The sequence below is a fragment of the Rana temporaria genome, chromosome 12 (assembly GCF_905171775.1).
Source record: "Rana temporaria chromosome 12, aRanTem1.1, whole genome shotgun sequence".
In the NCBI taxonomy this organism is placed as follows: domain Eukaryota; kingdom Metazoa; phylum Chordata; class Amphibia; order Anura; family Ranidae; genus Rana; species Rana temporaria.
The window spans coordinates 49,357,657-49,376,339 of record NC_053500.1 but is presented as its reverse complement, the minus strand read 5'-3'; the positions used below and the strand labels follow the sequence as shown (position 1 = coordinate 49,376,339).

The following is an 18,683-nucleotide window of genomic DNA, read 5'->3' as shown; positions in this document are numbered from 1 at the left end:
CGCGCCAGCTGTTACTGTGGAGATGTTTGAGGATGAGTGGGGGAAGGGGCCGGTAAATATGTAATTCACCGGCCCCTTCCCTTTCTGAATGAACATTGTGAGTTATCGGTAATGTGTTTTTGAGCTTTGGGGTGCACACCCAAATGCAATAGGCTGCGCACACCTATGGATATCAGACAGGAGGAGGGGGAGGAGAATAGACACAGCATTAACAGAACGGGATGTGCTGATCTGAGGTTTGTACTGAATCTGAATGCCGGGCTCATGCATGGGGTAAAAGACACAGGGAAGGGAGCAAGTTGTCAAAGAAGAATACTAGTAGTGATTTTTTTTTTTTGGGGGGGGGGGGGTAATAGGATGCTGTATGTGCTAGGGGACACTTTGGAAGGGGAGAAAACTTGTTGGATTTGTCCTGGGCGTATTTAAAGGGACGTCCTTCACGTTGCACCCCATCACAAATATGGGAAAAATGTGAGGGAGGTCCCAGTGCGCTGGGAACAGTAGAGGTGGGGGTTGCATTGTGAAGGGGCGAGGGGTGTCAAGTGGACAATGGAGTGGAAGGGCATCAAAAATCAAAATGCACCTTTGCCTGTGTAGACAAAAATTCTTGCATCGGCTCTTCTGGTACTGATAACCACCACCTGACTTGGCCAGTCTGACCTTCCAACCTCCATCAGTCCCAGTGTGGGCCACTTGCTGTTGGAGCTCTCCTCCTGCACCACTGCAGCTCATATTCTTGGAGTCAGCAGCAGGTATGTTGGTTCTTCTGTCATGGGTGAGCTGCTCAGGGTCCGCTCAGTGAGCCTGTCAGTAAAATCCAGTTTAAAAGCCTTTCGGATGCTGGGGATGCAGGTCTTTCATGATGGCAGTACCTAAATAGAGGTGGAACACAGTGGCAGAACTACCAGGTTCACCAAGATTGCACTTGCGACTGGACCCTGGTGTTCGACCACCGTGGAGGGCCCCAAGATGGCAGGTTGGAGGCCGCTGTGGGACACTAATAAAAGGCCCCACGACAAGAGTAAAGGGCCCCAGGCCTGGGACCAGAGGTCAGGGGGGCCCTTCGTGGTTTCTTGCACCTGGGCCTCGAAGGTTGTAGTTACGCCTCTGTAGCAGATTATTAGCATGCATTAAAAAGGGAATTTACTCTAGAGATAAAATGATAATCCTTCTAGTTTAGAAAACTCCAGTTCTGCCTCATCTGGAGTATTCCATACAGTTCTGGTCACCAATCCTCAAAGGATGTGGTGGAACTGGAGAGAGTCCAGAGAAGGGCAACAAATTTAATAAGGGGACTGGAGGACCTCAATTATGAGATCCCAGCATAGGTTAGAAGCTATTCAGTCTCAGGGAGTGTAAGAAGACACAGGGCCACACAATGAGATTTGAGGAAAAGCGGTTTAACCTTCAAGTGGTTTTAAAGGCTGAAGGTTTTTTACCTTCATGCATTCTATGCATAAAGGTTAAAAAACCTTCAGTGTGCAGTTTCCCCCTCAGCCCCTCCTAATACTTACCTAAGCTTGATCTCAATCCAGTGCACGGGACTCGAGGCTCTCCCGGGTCTCTCCGTCCTGACTGACTGGGATGCAGTAGCAGGAGCCATTGGCTCCCACTGCTGTCAATCACAGCCATTAAGGCATGAGCAGAGGGATGCTGAACCGCTCTTTGTGTGTCTTATGGCGAGCCAGCTTGGGAGCGAGCACGCATGAGTGCCCCCACAGAAAACGGCTTGCTATGGGGGCATTTGGGAGGGAGGAGGGGTCCAGAGCGTCGGCGGGGGGACCCAAGAAGAAGAGGATTGGGGCTGCTCTGTGCAAAACCACTGCGCAGAGCAGGTAAGTATAACATGTTTGTTCAAATGTTTTCCTTTCCAATTATTTAAAGCTGCTTAGGGGTTTTTCACTGTTAGGGCGGCAAGGACGTGGAACTCTCTTCCACAATCAGTGGTGTCAGAAGGAAGTATTGATAGTTTTAAAAGACTCTTGGACTATCTTAGTGAACACAATATACAGGTATATGGGAAATGATTTTCTATATGAACATACATACACCAGGTACACAGGTTGAACTGGATGGGCTTGTGTCTTTATTCAACCTCACCAACTATGAAACTAGTGACCATGGATGAACTTTCTGGTTTTAACGCAGTTATCTTCTGGCATTAAAAATAATTAAGCTCCATCCTCTGTGTTTTATCCGTTGCGATCTTCAGGGTACTAATATATTTGATGGGAGTTCTTTTTTTTTTCTTGATCTCCTCATAATTTTGTTGAGCTAAATATTGGAGGGGTCTATGTGACCTTGTCCTTCAGAAGTTGTGGCATTTATTGATAGCTGATTGTGTCCCATGGCTAGATTTTTTGGATGTACAATGAAACTTCTCAGTGTTCTTCTGGATGTATGATGCATATCCTTTGGTTATATCGTTAATCTTGTACAATAAAAATATTAATCATAAAATAATTATGCTCAAATTACAGAAGGAATTTGCAACTAAAAATGAAGAAATAAAAAAATTACATTTAGATATTACTCATCTTCAAGCCAATGAAGTCAAGCTGAAAGACAACATTGAGGTAATTGTACCTTTTCTGCCTTGGTCTAGAACAGGGATATTCAATTAGCGGACCTCCAGCTGTTGCAGAACTACAAGTCCCATGAGGCATAGCAAGACTAACAGCCACAAGCATGACACCCAGAGCCAGAGGCATGATGGGACTTGTAGTTTTGCAACAGCTGGAGGTCCGCTAATTGCATATCCCTGGTCTAGAACCTTTTCAGATTCCCCTACACCTTGTCAAGATAATTGGTGCAAGGAGAAAAAAAATATATAAATAAACCAGTTTGTGTTTAACTACTTGCTATATGACAGATACTAATAATATATATTTTATACAAAAGGAGCATATGCGGATAATAACGAATGAAAAGAAGGCGAAGGCCGACTTAGAGCAAATGCTGAACAGACAGGTAAGAAAGTATAGTATACATGGTCTTCACAACTTACTATTACATTTTTTTTTCACACTAATGCCCTGTACACACGATCGGTTCGTCTGATGAAAACGGACCGATGGACCGTTTTCATCGGACGAACCGATCGTGTGTGGGCCCCATCAGTTTTTTCCCCATCGGTGAAAAAAAATAGAACCTGTTTTAAAATTTCCGTATGGTTAAAAAAACAGTAGAATAATACGATCGTCTGTGGGGAAATTCATCGGTCTAAAATCCACGCATGCTCATAATCAAGTCGACGCATGCCCCGAAGCATTGAATTTTTCTCAGCACGTTGTAGTGTTTTACATCACCGCGTTCTGACACGAACGGATTTTTAACCGATGGTGTGTGGGCAAGACTGATGAAAGTCAGCTTCATCGGATATCTGATGAAAAAAATCCATAGGTTCGTTTTCATCAGATGAACCGATCGTGTGTACAGGGCATAAGACCTTCTTAGGCCCCGTACACACGACCGAACATGTCCGCTGAAACTGGTCCGCAGACCAGTTTCAGCGGACATGTTCGGTCGTCTGTAGGGCGACCGGACCGGATTCCCGGCCGAGCGGACAGGTTTCCAGCGGACAAATGTTTCTTAGCATGCTAAGAAACATGTCTGCTGGAAGCCTGTCCGTCGGACATGTTCGGTCGTCTGTACAGACTAACCGGACATGTCCGTTCGGCCGAAAGCCCTCGCATGCGTCGAAGTGCGTGGAAGCATTGACCTTCCAGGGCCGCGCACGTCGCCGCGTCATCGTCGTGGCGTCGCCGCGGCCACGTCACCGCGTATCGTGTCCGCGCGGATTTCTGTCTGATGGTGTGTACAACCATCAGACAGAAATCTCCGAGCGGACATGTCCGCTGAAAACGGTCCGGCGGACCGTTTTCAGCGGACAGTCCGTCCGTGTGTACGAGGCCTTAGTCTAAAGGACCCTCTCACATGGGTTGTGTCTGATCTGTTCAGAAATCGGAGCAGAATGGAAAGGGTATCGGTCTCTTCTGTTGTACAATACCCCCCCCCCCTCCCGCCAGCCATGCATGCATAGCTTAGGGTACATTTACGGCCCAGATTTGTGCCGCAGCAATGTGACGTCATCGTGGCCCAATCACTTAAGCATCCAAAATGCATGTTACCCAGGAGGCGGTGAAGATGGATGCACCCAGGGCCTGCCTGATCGATTACGCTGTAGCATTGGAGGGTTTATTTGGCAGGTAACTCTGCCATAATGTGCTAATATGCAGTGCATATTATTACATTATGGCATAACCCACCAGGGGGCACTTAAAAGAGACTTGAAGTGATTGTAAAGGCAGAAGGTTTTTATCTTAATGCATTAAGATAAAAAGCCTTGTGTGCAGCAGCCCCTCTAATACTTACCTGTGCCCCATCTCTATCCATCAATGTTGTAGAAGTGTCTTGGCTGCCCGGGACTTCCCTTCCTCATTGGCTGAGACAGCAGCGCGGCGCCATTGGCTCCTGCTGCTGTGAATCAAAGTCAGATAGCCAATGAGGAGATGGAGCTGGGCCGCAGCTTTGTGTCTCGGTTCGGCTCGGGTGCCCCCATAGCACGCTGCTTGCTGTGGGGACACTCAACAGGAGGGAGGTACTAGGACAGCTGAAGAGGGACCTGAGAAGAGGAGGATCTGGGCTGCTCTTTGCAAATCCACTGTACAGTAAGGCCCCTTTCAGACGTGCGGCCCGTATGTCCGCATTTTCATCCATCCGTTGCGGGTGAAAACGGGACATACATTGGTCCCTATGTGATTGCGGGTGTCAGCGGATGACCATCCGCTGACACCCGTAATCACCCGCCTCCGCAAAGCTCCGCAAAATCGGACGGAAGAAAATCCTATTTTTCTTCCGTCTGGCGGATTGGATCGGGTAAACACGGACATACGGTCCGTGTTCATCTGATCCCCCCATAGGGGAGAGCGGAGGAAAGACAGGGCGGTCCCCGCACAGTGTGCGGGGACCGCCCTGTCAGCCGACGGCTCAGCGGGGATTTTACGGAGGATCCCTGCTGAGCTTGACGGACACACGGAGGCGGATCATTACTGATCCGCCCCGTGTGAAAGGGCCCTTAGTATAACATGTTTGTTATTTTTAACAAAAAAAAACAAACAAGACTTTAGTATCACTATAACTACCTCTTTAACCACTTCAGCCCCGGAAGGATTTACCACCTTAATGACCGGGCCAATTTTTGCAATACGGCACTGCGTCACTTTAACTGATAATTGCGCGGTCATGCGATGCTGTACCCAAACAAAATTGATGTCCTTTTTTTCCCACAAATAGAGCTTTCTTTTGGTGGTATTTGATCACCTCTGCCGTTTTTATTTTTTTTGCGCTATAAACAAAAATAGAGCGTCAATTTTTTTTTTTTTTTTTTTTACTTTTTGCTAGAATACATATCCAATTTATATATATATATATATATATATATATATATATATATATATATATATATATATAAACACATTTATTCATCAGTTTAGGCCAATTTATTTATCTTCTACATATTTTTGCAATATTTTGCATATCGCAATAGGCTTATATTGATTGTTTAGAGCAAACGTTATCGTGTCTGACTTTTATAAAAAAAATTGTGTTTTTACTAGTAATGGCGGCGATCTGCGATTTTTAGCGGGACTGCGACATTGCGGCGGACAAATCTGACCGCAAATTACACATTTTGGGACCAGTGACATTATTACATTGATCCGTGCTATAAAAATGCACTGATCAATGTAAAAATGACACTGGCAGGGAAGTGGTTAACACTAGGGGGCGATCATTTAGTTAACTCTGCTCCCTAGATGTGTTCTGCCTCTGTACTATGCGATTGCGGGTTGGCGGTGGACATCAAGTCCGCCCCACCCACGGGCACGCTCCCGCAGCATTCAGCTGAATTTGCCCCCTTAATGACAGGCCATTTTTTGCGATACGGTACTTTGGTGCTTTAACTGACAATTGCGCGGTCGTGCGACGCTGTACCCAAACAAAATTGATGTCTTTTTTTTCCCCAAAAATAGAGCTGTCTTTTGCAGCGGGCGCGCGGCGAGGGGCACCCGCAACTGCGCCGGTGTGAGTCGCCTTACAGATATGGCGATTTGCACAGTGCTGCCAAACTACTGCAGTAGATGTGCGTGAGCTGCTCGGCAAGTGGTTATTGATTAGCTTAGCATTCACTTAGCTCTGGGGAAAATTTCCTTGCAAAGTGAACAGCCTATTTGCCTTTATTAAATCAGTCCCATAGTTTCTGATATTTTCAGAAATATTCAAATTGAATCGATCATTCTACAAAAAAAAAAAAGATCAATGAATGAATTTGCGATTGTGCTTCATTTGCAAAATAGGCTGCCTTGCTTTTAACATTTTGCAACTTTTGTTTGTATTTGCATTCCTTATAATGAAACTAGCCAAATGTTCATTTTTCCAAACACCTGTTACAGATTTACCATGGTGTTTGGGACACTCAAAACACACATACAATTAGCAATGTTTTATATTGGCATGGTGCTTTATGAATAAAACTTGTCATATAATAAATCTGTCACCCGCCTCACTGTGTAACAAAATAAAAAACAATCCCTTTCTATAACAAGTAGCCAATGTTCTGCTATGCTTTATAAGGCTTTGATATTATACCAAAATACGGTACGGTAATCCATCCCACATCTTATAAAATTCTGCATGATACAGTATACTTTTGAGAATGCCAGATACAATTCTGAAATGCCTTCCCTATTTTTAACAAAAAAAGGCAACATCTGTATATAATAAAGGCACTATCATCAATTTAATTAGTGCCACGTGCCCCATAAGACTTAATGGTAAGTGACCCCAGTTGTTTTGTAATATTTGAGAAAATATGTAGTTAATTCAGTTCATATAAACAACCCAAATCTCATGGTATATATATTCCAAATTATTGAATATGAGATGTAGCATCTGCAAAGGGTGTTACAACACATTTTAATTCTCCCAGATCTCCTGATGACCACAAAATTGTATATTTTGTCCAATTAATCGCATAACCACAGAACTGAGAGAAGGAATGTATAAAGTGATTCAGTTTAGATATTACCTAAAGGGGTTGTAAACCCTTGTGTTTTCCCACCTTAATGCATCCTATGTATTAAGGTGAAAAACCACCTGGCAGTCACCGGTCCCCCAGCCCCCCATTTTACTTACCTGAGCCCTGGAATTTCCCCCACCTGAGACGTGCTCTTCCTCTGCCCGGGGTTCTTGGCTCTTGATTGGATAGATTGATAGCAGCGTAGCCATTGGCTCCTGCTGCTGTCAATCAAATCCAATGACGCGAGCGATAGGGGGCGGGGCCGAGTCCAGCATTCGTGTCTATGAACGCAAATGCTGGACTTGGGAGCACGCTAACAAGGTAATCCCCTCGGGAGAGAGCTTCTCCTAGGGCAGCGAACCATGGCACCCCAGATGTTTTGGAACAACAATTCCCATGATGCTTCACTACACTGCAGAGTGCATGAGCATCATGGGAAATGTAGTTGCAAAACATCTGGGGTGCCAAGGTTCGCCATCACTGTCCTAGGGGGTTATCTAATGCGGGGAGGATCCGCGAAAACCGACGGGGGACCCTAGAAGAGGAGGATCGGGGCCACTGTGCAAAACGAGCTGCACAGTGGAGGTAAGTATGACATGTTTGTTATTAAAAAAAAAAAAGTCTTTCAATCTATCCCCCCCCTAAAAAATTTTTTAGCATGTAATAAAATTTCAGTCATAAGTGATCCTGCTGAGATGCCATAATTCTGAGGCCTGAGGCTTCAAGAAGAATTTGAAAGCAGACAGGATGGTGACAACCTGACAACCTAGTTTCCTATCCCTATAAATCCTATACACAATTAAAGCACTAGTTGCCATTGCTGAACGGTTTGAATCAATGGATTCTATCCTGGTACCCATTGATGCAGCAAGGCTTGATCATCAGTGGAGAGGATCCTCACTGGGAGAAGTTAGTATGCAAACAATTGCAAACAGTGGGTAAATGATGAACCAGCCAAGAACGTAAAAAAAGGTGGTGATGCAACGTTTCGGAGCTACTAAGAGCCCCTTCCTCAGGCAACAGTCGCAATGTGATGTGATGACACTAGCAGTATATAAAGCGTCTGGGTGCTGTCAGGTGTGCACTGGTGTGATTGGTGTGAATGGGCCCTAAATGTCTCTTTGTGTATCTGTACTATTTTTTTTTAACCTAGAATATATGATTGCCTATGTGCTTGGATAGCCTTTTTTATATGTTTATTCAGATTTTGGAGAAGTTAATACATGTATACCGTGCTGCAAATATATGGACAAGTAATGAAGGGATGCCAGTCATGCCAGCAGGAGTGTAATGCTTCAAACTTTATTTCACGACCCATCTTGTTTTTTTATGTCTTATTTTCTGTCTGATGAAAACACTTTTGTAAACTTCACTTTTAGGACAAGAAAGTGTTGGACTTTGATAATAAAATAAGAGAGCTTAAAACAGACCTCAGATCTGCTCAAGAGAGCAAAACCAGCATGGAACGGAAGCTGGCAAAGGAGCAGGTGAGAGTATTTTTCAGACTAGAACTGTTGGCATTGTATAGAATCCTGTCTTTTAAGGGCAACTGATACAGTTATAATGTGTGTGTATATATATATATTTTGTTGGTGGGTGTTTGGCTTTGTTTGTCATCCTTTAACCACTTAAGACCCGGACCATTATGCAGGTAAAGGACCTGGCCCCTTTTTGCAATTCGGCACAGCGTCGTTTTAACTGACAATTGCGCAGTCGTGCGACGTGGCTCCCAAACAAAATTGGCGTCCTTTTTTCCCCCACAAATAGAGCTTTCTTTTGGTGGTATTTGATCACCTCTGCGGTTTTTATTTTTTGCACTATAAACAAAAATAGATCGTCAATTCTGAAAAAAATATTTTTTACTTTTTGTTATAATAAATATTCCCCAAAAAATATATAAAAAAACTATTTTTTCCCCTCAGTTTAGGCCGATACGTATTCTTCTACATATTTTTGGTAAAAAAAAAAAAAAAAAAACGTAGGTACTGTGAATATCTCCCAAACTAGGAGATATTCATAGTGCATAAAGCCACTGACGTCAACGGCGCATGCGCTCTGAAGGTCCGGCATTTAGTGCCAGACCTTCAGAGCTCGTTCCCTAAATGGTGGCGTCCCCTACCACTCGTGTAACCAGAAGCCCACGAACCCAGAATGAAGACCGTTGGAAGGTAGAAGCCCTCTGAGCGGTGACAGCATGGCACTGGAGGGCTTCGTTTTCAGGTACGTTTCTCATAATGTGCTAGTATGCGATGCATACTAGCACATTATGACATTGCCTTGCAGGGAATTTTTTTTTCTCCAACTGCGGTTTACTACCACTTTAACGGGCAGGGGTTTCAAGCACTCTAAAAAAATAAAGGTTTGACGGCTATATTTACACTTTAAGATTATTACGTATCTGGAAACTACTTATTTTGTAGTTCAAAGATTGTCCTCGACTGTAACTTATTATTTTGTAATAATTTGTTATGCTTTGTTTTCATAGGATGAAATCAGGAAAAATAAAGAGCACATTTTAGTATTACAGAGCACTATTGAACTGAGAGAGGTAGAAATTAGAGATCTGAATGACATAACTGCGGTAAGAATAACTGTCTCTGCCAGACTGTAATGTGTCTAACTGTTTATAACTCACAATTGCAGATGAAGACTAAAAATGCTCACATGGAAGAACCCATCGAAGTTTGCATATTATTTAGTGACTACTCCTCATTACTTACATCACTTACCAACACTGGGTTAACATCACTGGCCCAGATTCAGGTAGAACCGCGCAATATTTGCGTGGGCAAAGGGCAACGATTTTTGCTCTGCGCCCACGCAAATATTTCGATTTGCCCGCGATTCACGGAGCAGTAGCTCCGTAAATTGTGCGGGCGCTATGCTAATTTGCCCTGCGTAAGGGCGCCTAATGTAAATGATCCCGCCGAATCATTTAAATTAGGCGCGCTCCCGCGCCGAGCGAACAGCGCATGCTCCGTCGGGAAACTTTCCCGACGTGCATTGCGGCAAATGACGTCGCAAGGACGTCATTTGCTTCTAAGTGAACGTGAATGGCGTCCAGCGCCATTCACGAATCACTTACGTAAACGACGTGAAATTTAAATTTCACGAGCGGGAAGGGCGGCTATACTTTAGCATTGGCTGCGCCTACTATGAGTAGGAGCAGCCTTACGCTAAAGTCGCCGTACGGAAACTCCGTACCTTGCGTGCGCAGGGCCCGCGCAACTTTTGTGAATCGGTGGTAGTATGCAATTTGCATACTATACGCCGATCACAATGGCCGCGCCCCCTAGCGGCCAACGCAAGAATGCAGCCTGAGATATGAAGGCATAAGGAGGCTTATGTCTGTCATATCCTAGGCTGCAGTCCGCGTAGTGATGTTCCTGAATCAGGGGCATTCGCTACGCGGGAGCAAAACAGCTATTGCGCCGCGCAATAGCTTCTTGAATCTGGGCCACTGAATTTAAACTGGGAAGGAAAAAAATTGAACTGTGCATTTGCTTGTACGTGTGATTTCATCTTGGCAGTGGCACTAGCATCCTGACACTGTAAGGAATGGCCACAGGCAGACTATAGCCAACCATAGAGGAGAAAAAAACACTTGATTTCCCCATCAAAACAGCTATAGCTAGATTCAGGATGGCGAGCGCATACTTGCGGCGGCGTAGCTTAAGGCATTTAAGCTACGCCGCCGTAAGTTAGCGAGGCAAGTACATGATTCACAATGTACTTGCCTGCTAAGTTACGGCGGCGTAGCCTAAAGCGGGCGGGCGTAAGGGCGCCTAATTCAAATTTGTCTGAGGCTTGACCCAACGTGATTGACGTTTTTTTTTAACTGCGCATGCGCCGAGCGCCTACATTTCCCAGTGTGCATTACGGCTAAGTCCGCCGCACGGTCCTATTGATTTCGACGTGGACGTAAACAACGTAAATCCCTATTCACGGACGACTTACGCAAAGGACGTAAAATTTTCGAATTTCGAAGCGGGAACGGCGGCCATACTTAACATTACTATTCCATCTATTTGATGGAATAACTTTAGGCCGCTAATGCGTTACGTAAACGGCGTATCTGTACTGCACCGGCCGGGCGTACGTTCGTGAATAGGCGTATCTACTGATTTACATATTCTACGCCGACCGCAATGGAAGCACCACCTAGCGGTCAGCCTAAAAATTACACTTTAGGATACGAGGGTGTAAGACACTTACGCCGCTCGTATCTGAGCCTAATTTAAGCGTATCTGGTGACCAGAATACGCTTAAATTAGCGCGGGCGCACATTCAGACTTAGGCTGGCGTATCTACTGATACACCAGCCTAAGTCTCTCTGAATCTGGCTATTAGTGTTGATGGAGGAATCCCTCTCGTGGAGCCTAAGGCTCCATTCACACCTAGGCGTAGGGCGTACAGGCGTTTTTACAGGCGATTTTTACCGACGTTTTTGTTGCGCGTATATGCGCGTTTGCGCGCGTATGCGCGCGTTTTCGCACAGTGGCGTTCGACGTTTTTGTACTTTGTCTTTTTCCATATTAGCCAATAAGAAAAATGATCATCCCTGACATCACTTGTTGCTCTCCTAGGAATTTTTTATTCCTCTTCCTGGGTGAATATACCTCTTCCGGGTCATCCTTGTGCTTCCGACTCCTGAGCCTCTGACTGAAGTAAACAATGAGTGATGATGAGATGGCTTTAATGCTGACAGCAGCCACTGCTACCTATATACAACTGAGTGCCAATCTCGTCCCATGCTCTCCTCCGAACAGTTCGCAGCTTGTAGGCAGGATGACTAATGTCATAAAGGACAGGGTGCTGCTTTACCATGCTGATGAATTTTTCAGCATCCACGCCAGAAAGGATTTCATCCAATTCAGCCTCCATGCTGCTATGCTGCTGGACTCCAATGTATTTTTACAAATAAAAATGGTGATTTGTGGACTTCCTGTATGATATTATGTACTTTTTTTTCCATTTCCTGTATTGGATTTCAGCAACACAGGCGTCAAAACGCTTGTACAAGCGCGTGTTTACGCGCAATACGCGCGTATCAGGCGTTTTACATTGACTTCAATGTAAAAAAAAAAACGCTCAAATACGCGCATATCGCGCGCTAGGAGCGACAAAAAAGGGTCCGGAACTTTTTTGAGCTACAGGCTACAGGCGTTTAGGCGTTCAGATGTGAACCATCCCCATTGCCTTTCATTACTTTTCGTCCCTCTGGCGTTTGTGTGCGTCGCGCTACAGGCGTAAAAATGCCTAGGTGTGAATGGAGCCTAAGGCCCCGTACACACGAGAAGATCAATCCGCTGGAATTGATCCGCGGACCGGTTCCAGCGGATAGATCCCCTGGTGTGTACGATCCAGCGGATCTGTTTCCGTTGATTTTTGTCCCAGGGGATGGATTTCCAGCGGATCAAAATTTATTGACATGCTAAGAAATCGATCCGCTGGAATCCAGTCCAACGGATTGATCCGCTGGTCTGTACAGACTCACCGGATCAATCCATCCGAATACATCCCCGCATGCGTCGTAATGATTCGACGCATGCGTGGAATTCCTTATATGACAGCGTCGCGCACGTCGCCGCGTCATCATCGCGGCGACACGTCACCGCGGACGGAATTCCGCGGGGATTTTGATCTCATGGTTAGTACATGGTTCAGCCCATTGATGTGAATAGAGGTCACACCAGAAGTCGAATCAAGATGATCCGATTTGCGGGGCGACTCGTATGCGGAGAATCTTGAAGGGGAACCCCGCAAATTTTTTTTTTTTAAATTGCGTGAGGTTCCCCCCAAGATGATACCAGACCCTTCAATCTGGTATGGATCTTAAGGGGAATCCCCCACACCGAAAAAAAAAATGCCGTGGGAGTTCCCCCAGGATCCATACCAGACCCTCGTCCGAGCACACAGCCCGGCAGGTCAGGAAAGGGGGCGAGCGAGCACCCCCCCTCCAAGACCATACCAGGCCACATGCCCTTAACATGGGGGGGTTGGTGCTTTGGGGCAAGGAGAAACTGCGCCCCCCACCCCAAAGCACCTTGTCCCCATGTTGATGAGGACAAGGGCCTATTCCCGACAACCCTGGACGTTGGTTTCGGGGTCTGCGTGGGGGGGCTTATCGGAATCTGGGAGCCCCCTTTAATAAGGGGGCCCTCAGATCCCGGCCCGACATCCTATGTGAATGAGTATGGGGTACCCCTACCCATTCACCTGGGAGAAAAAAGTGTCAATTAAAAAACACACTACACTGGTTTTTAAAATAATTTATTAGGCAGCTCAGGGGTCTTCTTCCGACTTCGGGGGTCTTCTTCCAACTTCTCCGCTCTCTCCGGCATCTTCTCCCGCTCTCTGGTGCCTTCTCCGCGCTCTCCGGTTCTTCTCCCGCTCCCCGGTGCTTTCTGCCTTCTGCCGGGCTCCGCTATCTTCTTCCAGCTCTTTTACTAGCGGCGCCCCGGTCTTCCCCTGTGTCTTCTTCCCTCTTCTCTTCCGATGTTGACTCAACGAGCTCTCCCGCTGTAATGCCGGGTGAGTGGTCCGCAATGATTTATATAGGCACGGGGCGTGGTCACCGGGTGATGTCACACGGTGACCCGCCTCTTATGATGTCACAGTCCCATCATGCTCCGGGCGAGCATGACACTCCACACCAGGGAGAAAGCCTCGCATTACTGTGTGGAGTTACAGACAGAAGAACAGGAAGTGAGGATTTCTCAGAAGAAATAAGGACATTTAAAAGCAAAATCGAAGCATGAGGTAAGTGAAGGAGGACTGCAGTAAGGAAAAGGAAGCTATTTAGGAAAAAAAATGTTTACTTTTACAACCCCTTTAAGATGATAGTTTAGTAGTTAAGCTAAGTAAACCACCCCTTTTCTTACCTATGACTGTCGGCAGGGCTGGCCCAAGACACTGTCCTGCTTGGATCCAAGGATTAAATGCTGCCCCCCCCCCCCCAAAAAAAAACAATCACGCCCACCAAAAGGCCCACACATGCATTATTTTATATCATGATTAAAAATTAAATCTAACAGGAAGTCAGGTTTACAGGCAACAGCACCTTGTCTATATGCAAAATGATATGACATACAATTATGTTCAATTCCAAGGGGCGGGCTAGGGTAGTATATGGTCAGGCTAGGGCAGCATTGGGGGGGGGGGCAGGGCAGTATAGGCTGGGTTAGTATATAGACAGGCTAGGGTAGTATAGGGGGGGCTGGGGTAGTATAGGGGGTGGGCTAGGGTAGTATAGGGGGCGGGCTAGTGTAGTATATAGTCAGGCTAGGGCAGTATAGGGGAGGGGCGGGCTAGGGCAGTATAGGCTGGGGTAGTATATGAACAGGCTAGGGTAGTATATAGACAGGCTAGGTTAGTGTCGGGCGGGCTAGGGTAGTATAAGGGGTGGGCTAGGGTAGTATATGGTCAGGCCAGGGCAGTATTGGGGAGGGGTGGGCCAGGGCAGCATAGGCTGGGGTAGTATATGAACAGGCTAGGGTAGTATATAGACAGGCTAGGGTAGTATAGGGGTGGGCTAGGGGAGTATAGGGACGGGCTAGGGTAGTAAAGGGACAGGCGGAGCGGCCCGGCGGGACAGTTGTCATCATGACACACAAAACTGCTGGAAAAAAAAATCTTGGTCAATTAGCTGGGTAAGGGAGAGGCGGTCATGGTTTAATTTGCTGCCCCTCTCAAAGCTCTGCCTGGGTCCAATGGACCCATGATAGGACCGGCTCTGGCTGTCAAGAGACCTGCTGGTAAAAACTAGTGTCTGGCTGCCTGCGCACTAATGTCCCAGTTGCTTCTGCAGTATGGGTATGGAATGTTAGCACGCCGGTGCAGGCAGCCCGTCACAAGATTTTTAATGGCCATGCAACAGACATTGTAAGAAGCCACAGCAGTCAGAAGAGGCAAGTACATACTTATCTGAGTATAGTGAGGGAGCTAATGAGGTGATTGGGACAGTTTTTGTTAAAACATGTAAGGGGAGACAAGAAGGTAATTTGGTGTAGAAACACTGGGGGAGTGCATGGCTTGACGTGTGTCACGGCTCCGCCATACGTGTTTCATCTTACGTGATGTTATCTCTACTTTTACTAACTGCTCACTTTGGTCTGAGAGGATTTCCTTGCTTTTGGACTTTCCTGCCATCATTTGAATCACTGAGGATTGGTGCTCAACTGCTTGTGCTCCTGCTGTATATGGACTGCATTTATTTTGTGCACTTTCTCTCATGGTTTTTATTCTTTACAGAGAAAACAAGCAGAAGTAGAAGACCTGAACATGAAAATTTTTCAAGAACGTTTTGCATACTCTCCTCCCTTCTCCTCCACCTCTCAGACCCAGGGCCTGATGTATAGGAATCCATATTCAAGTATGTGTTAAAGCAAGCTTAGACACCCCAGTGTGCTCTACAGCTATTATGGAATTATGAATGAAGAGTGTTTCTTATAGATCCGGTACTGTATCTTTAAAGCGGAGGTTCACCCATAGAGAACACATTTTCCCCTTAGCTTCATGCTCGTTTTGTCTAGGGGAATCGGCTAGTTGTTTTAAAATATGACCTGTACTTACCGTTTACGAGATGCATCTTCTCCACCGCTTCCGGGTATGGGCTGCGGGACTGGGCGTTCCTTCTTGATTGACAGTGTTCCGAGAGGCTTCCGACGGTCGCATCCATCGCGTCACGATTTTCCGAAAGAAGCCGAACGTCGGTGCGCAGGCTCAGTATAGAGCCGCACCGACGTTCGGCTTCTTTCGGCTACGAGTGACGCGATGGATGCGACCGTCGGAAGCCTCTCGGAAGACTGTCAATCAAGAAGGAACGCCCGCTCCCGAAGACCCATACCCGGAAGCCGACGGAGAAGATGCATCTTAAAAACGGTAAGTACGGCTCATATTTTAAAACAAATAGCCGATTCCCCTAGACAAAACGAGCAGGAAGCTAAGGGGAAAAGAGAAAAAAAAAACGAATTGGGTGAACTCCCGCTTTAAATATTAAAGAGGATGCTGCTGACTCTGACCCTCATAAAGCCTCCAGTCCTGTATAGTTCACATCAGATACACAGGAGGATTCTTTGGGACTGTCAGTAGTTACAGCTCTCCCTTGCTTCCTCTGTGCTGAAACCCTCCAATGTCTAACAAAAATTTAAATATCAGTTATATATCAATTTTAGTAGAAAAATAAACTGGGGTGAAGGCTGTTGTCCAGAACCTGTGCATGGAGCTTTTCTGAATTTGACACATAGGAGGAGATTTACTAAAACTGGATCGTGCAAAACCTGCTCTGCATAGAAACCAATCAACTTCCAGGTTTTCGTGTCAAAGCTTAAAGTGATACTATAGGTTCAAATTATCGGTGGCTTCTTTTGGCTCCTCCCGCTTGAGATAACCCCCTCTGGGAAGCGCTCTCCCAAGGGGGTTACCTTGCGGGCATGCTCCCGAGTCCTGCATTCGCCGACCATAGTCGCCAAGTGCAGGACTTGGCCCCGCCCCCCTGGTGCCTGTGTCATTGGATTTGATTGACAGCAGCAGTAGCCAATGGCTGCGCTACTATCAATCTATCCAATGAAGAGCTGAGAACCCCGGGCAAAGGAAGAGCGCGTTCTCAACGCGGGACTTTCCAGGGCTCAGGTAAGTAAAACGGGGGGAGGCTGGTAATTGTCAGATGTTTTTTGCATCCTATGCATTAAGGTGAAAAAACATGAGGGTTTACAACCCCTTTAAACAGGGCCATACATGGAGCAAATTCCGAAAACTATTTTCTTCCGAAAATCATAACTAAGAATTCACAGTAACAGCCATAACATTTTGAGTGATCGGGCAGGTTGGAAATTTTGGGAAAAACAAACAAATTCCTAATCAATGATGGGAGAATTGTGTGAGAAATATAATTGAAAAATAAATGTGCTAGAGCTGTGACCTGGAAAAAAAAGAAGATTCCTAGCCACGAACATTCTTTTTCTGTAGCAACAGGAAGTCAAATTGAAGGCTTGGTTGGTCCAATTTCGAAATCAATGGTGGCACCATTGGATCGAAAACTTGTGTGGAATTCGAACCATGTATGGCCTGCTTTAGCTGAACAAGTTGTCCGGCCATTCACAGCACGCAGCGTGGCTCGGAAAGCTCCCCCCCCCCTCCGGTGTCACATTTTGCACCTTTTAGGGGAGCAGATACCTGTGTAAGGCCCCATACACACGAGAGAATTTATCCGCGGATACGGTCCAGCGGACCGTTTCGACGGATAAATCCTCTCAAAGATTTCCGCAGATTTCGATGCGATGGAGTGTACACACCATCGCATTGAAATCCGCGCGGAAATCCTCTGGCGATGACGTGTCGCGCCGTCGCTGCGATTATGACGCGGCGACGGGCGCGACGCTGTCATATAAGGAATTCCACGCATGCGTCAAATCATTACGACGCGTGCGGGGAATCCCTTTGGACGAATGGATCCGGTAAGTCTGTACAGACAAGCGGATCCATCCGTTGGAATGGATTCCAGCAGATGGATTTTTTGTGCATCACAGCAAATATCCGATCTGCTGGAATCCATCCCAGAGGAGATTTCTCCGCGGAAACAGATCCGCTGGCGTGTACACACCATAGGATCTATCCGCAGAAACCCATTTGCTGGGATTTATCTGCGGATGGATTCTATCGTGTGTACGGGGCCTAATACAGGTATTTTGCTCCCACTTCCGGGCATAGATACCCGAGTCACCCGCGGGTATTTACGCCACTTCCTGCGCCTTCAACCACCCCCCATCCCCGCTGTGTTCTGGGAGACACACGGGTCCCAGAAGACAGAAGGGACCAGTGGGATAGCGCAGCGCGAATAGTGCGTGCGCGTAGGGAACCAGGAAGTGAAGCCACAAGGATTCACTTCCTCATTCCCTTACCGAAGATGGCAGTGGCAGCACCCAAGAGCCAGGCGATAGATCGGCTTTGGGTTCCGACATCGCGGGCGCCCTGGACAGGTAAGTGTCCTTATTTTAAAAGTCAGCAGCTGCAGTATTTGTAAATGTTTTTAGGTCTCTGCAGAGCTCCACACCAGTGCTTAGTCCTGAGGGAAAGGCGGCTAGCAGCAAGACTGTGTTACCCAGGGTTGGATGGTCAGCTGCCAGCGAGCGCAGCCTTGAGTTGCCTCTATTAGCTGTGTGTTGTGTTAGTGGCCTTATTTACCAGCATCAATGTTTGGGGGTTAATGAACAATCTGAATCTGCATTAAGGCATCTATGGGCTGAGGAGTTTCATGAGGGACACCTATCAACAAAAGTATGCAGGCATAGGACACACCCCTTGCCACACCCCCTTAAAGGAGAATTGTACACAAAAACAAGATTGGTTAAAACCACAAGTGCTTTTTTTACCACTACTATTCCTTTATATTGGCTTTAGGAATTTACAAATGCAGCAATTTAGAAATCAGATGAAAGGTTTAGTGCTAGAAAACACGTTTTGATAGATAAAAAGTGCATTTTATATACATCTATATGGATCAGACCAAAATGAGGGACAAATGAGGAGGAATGAGGGACAGAGGGACATTGCTCCAAATCAGGGACAAACCCTCGAAATCAGGGACAGTTGGGAGCTATGGAGT

The 18,683-nt window shown here is 46.3% G+C and overlaps 1 protein-coding gene across 1 annotated transcript in view; it reads left to right on the top strand.

Moving 5' to 3' along the window:
* CALCOCO2 (calcium binding and coiled-coil domain 2) overlaps positions 1-18,683 on the top strand; it is a 153,842-nt gene that overhangs the window by 112,436 nt on the left and 22,723 nt on the right. Inside the window, exons 14-18 of the mRNA XM_040331327.1 lie at positions 2,481-2,576; positions 2,902-2,970; positions 8,458-8,565; positions 9,564-9,659; positions 15,332-15,452. Coding sequence (XP_040187261.1) covers positions 2,481-2,576; positions 2,902-2,970; positions 8,458-8,565; positions 9,564-9,659; positions 15,332-15,452 — 490 coding nt within the window. The remainder of the gene's footprint in view (positions 1-2,480; positions 2,577-2,901; positions 2,971-8,457; positions 8,566-9,563; positions 9,660-15,331; positions 15,453-18,683) is intronic.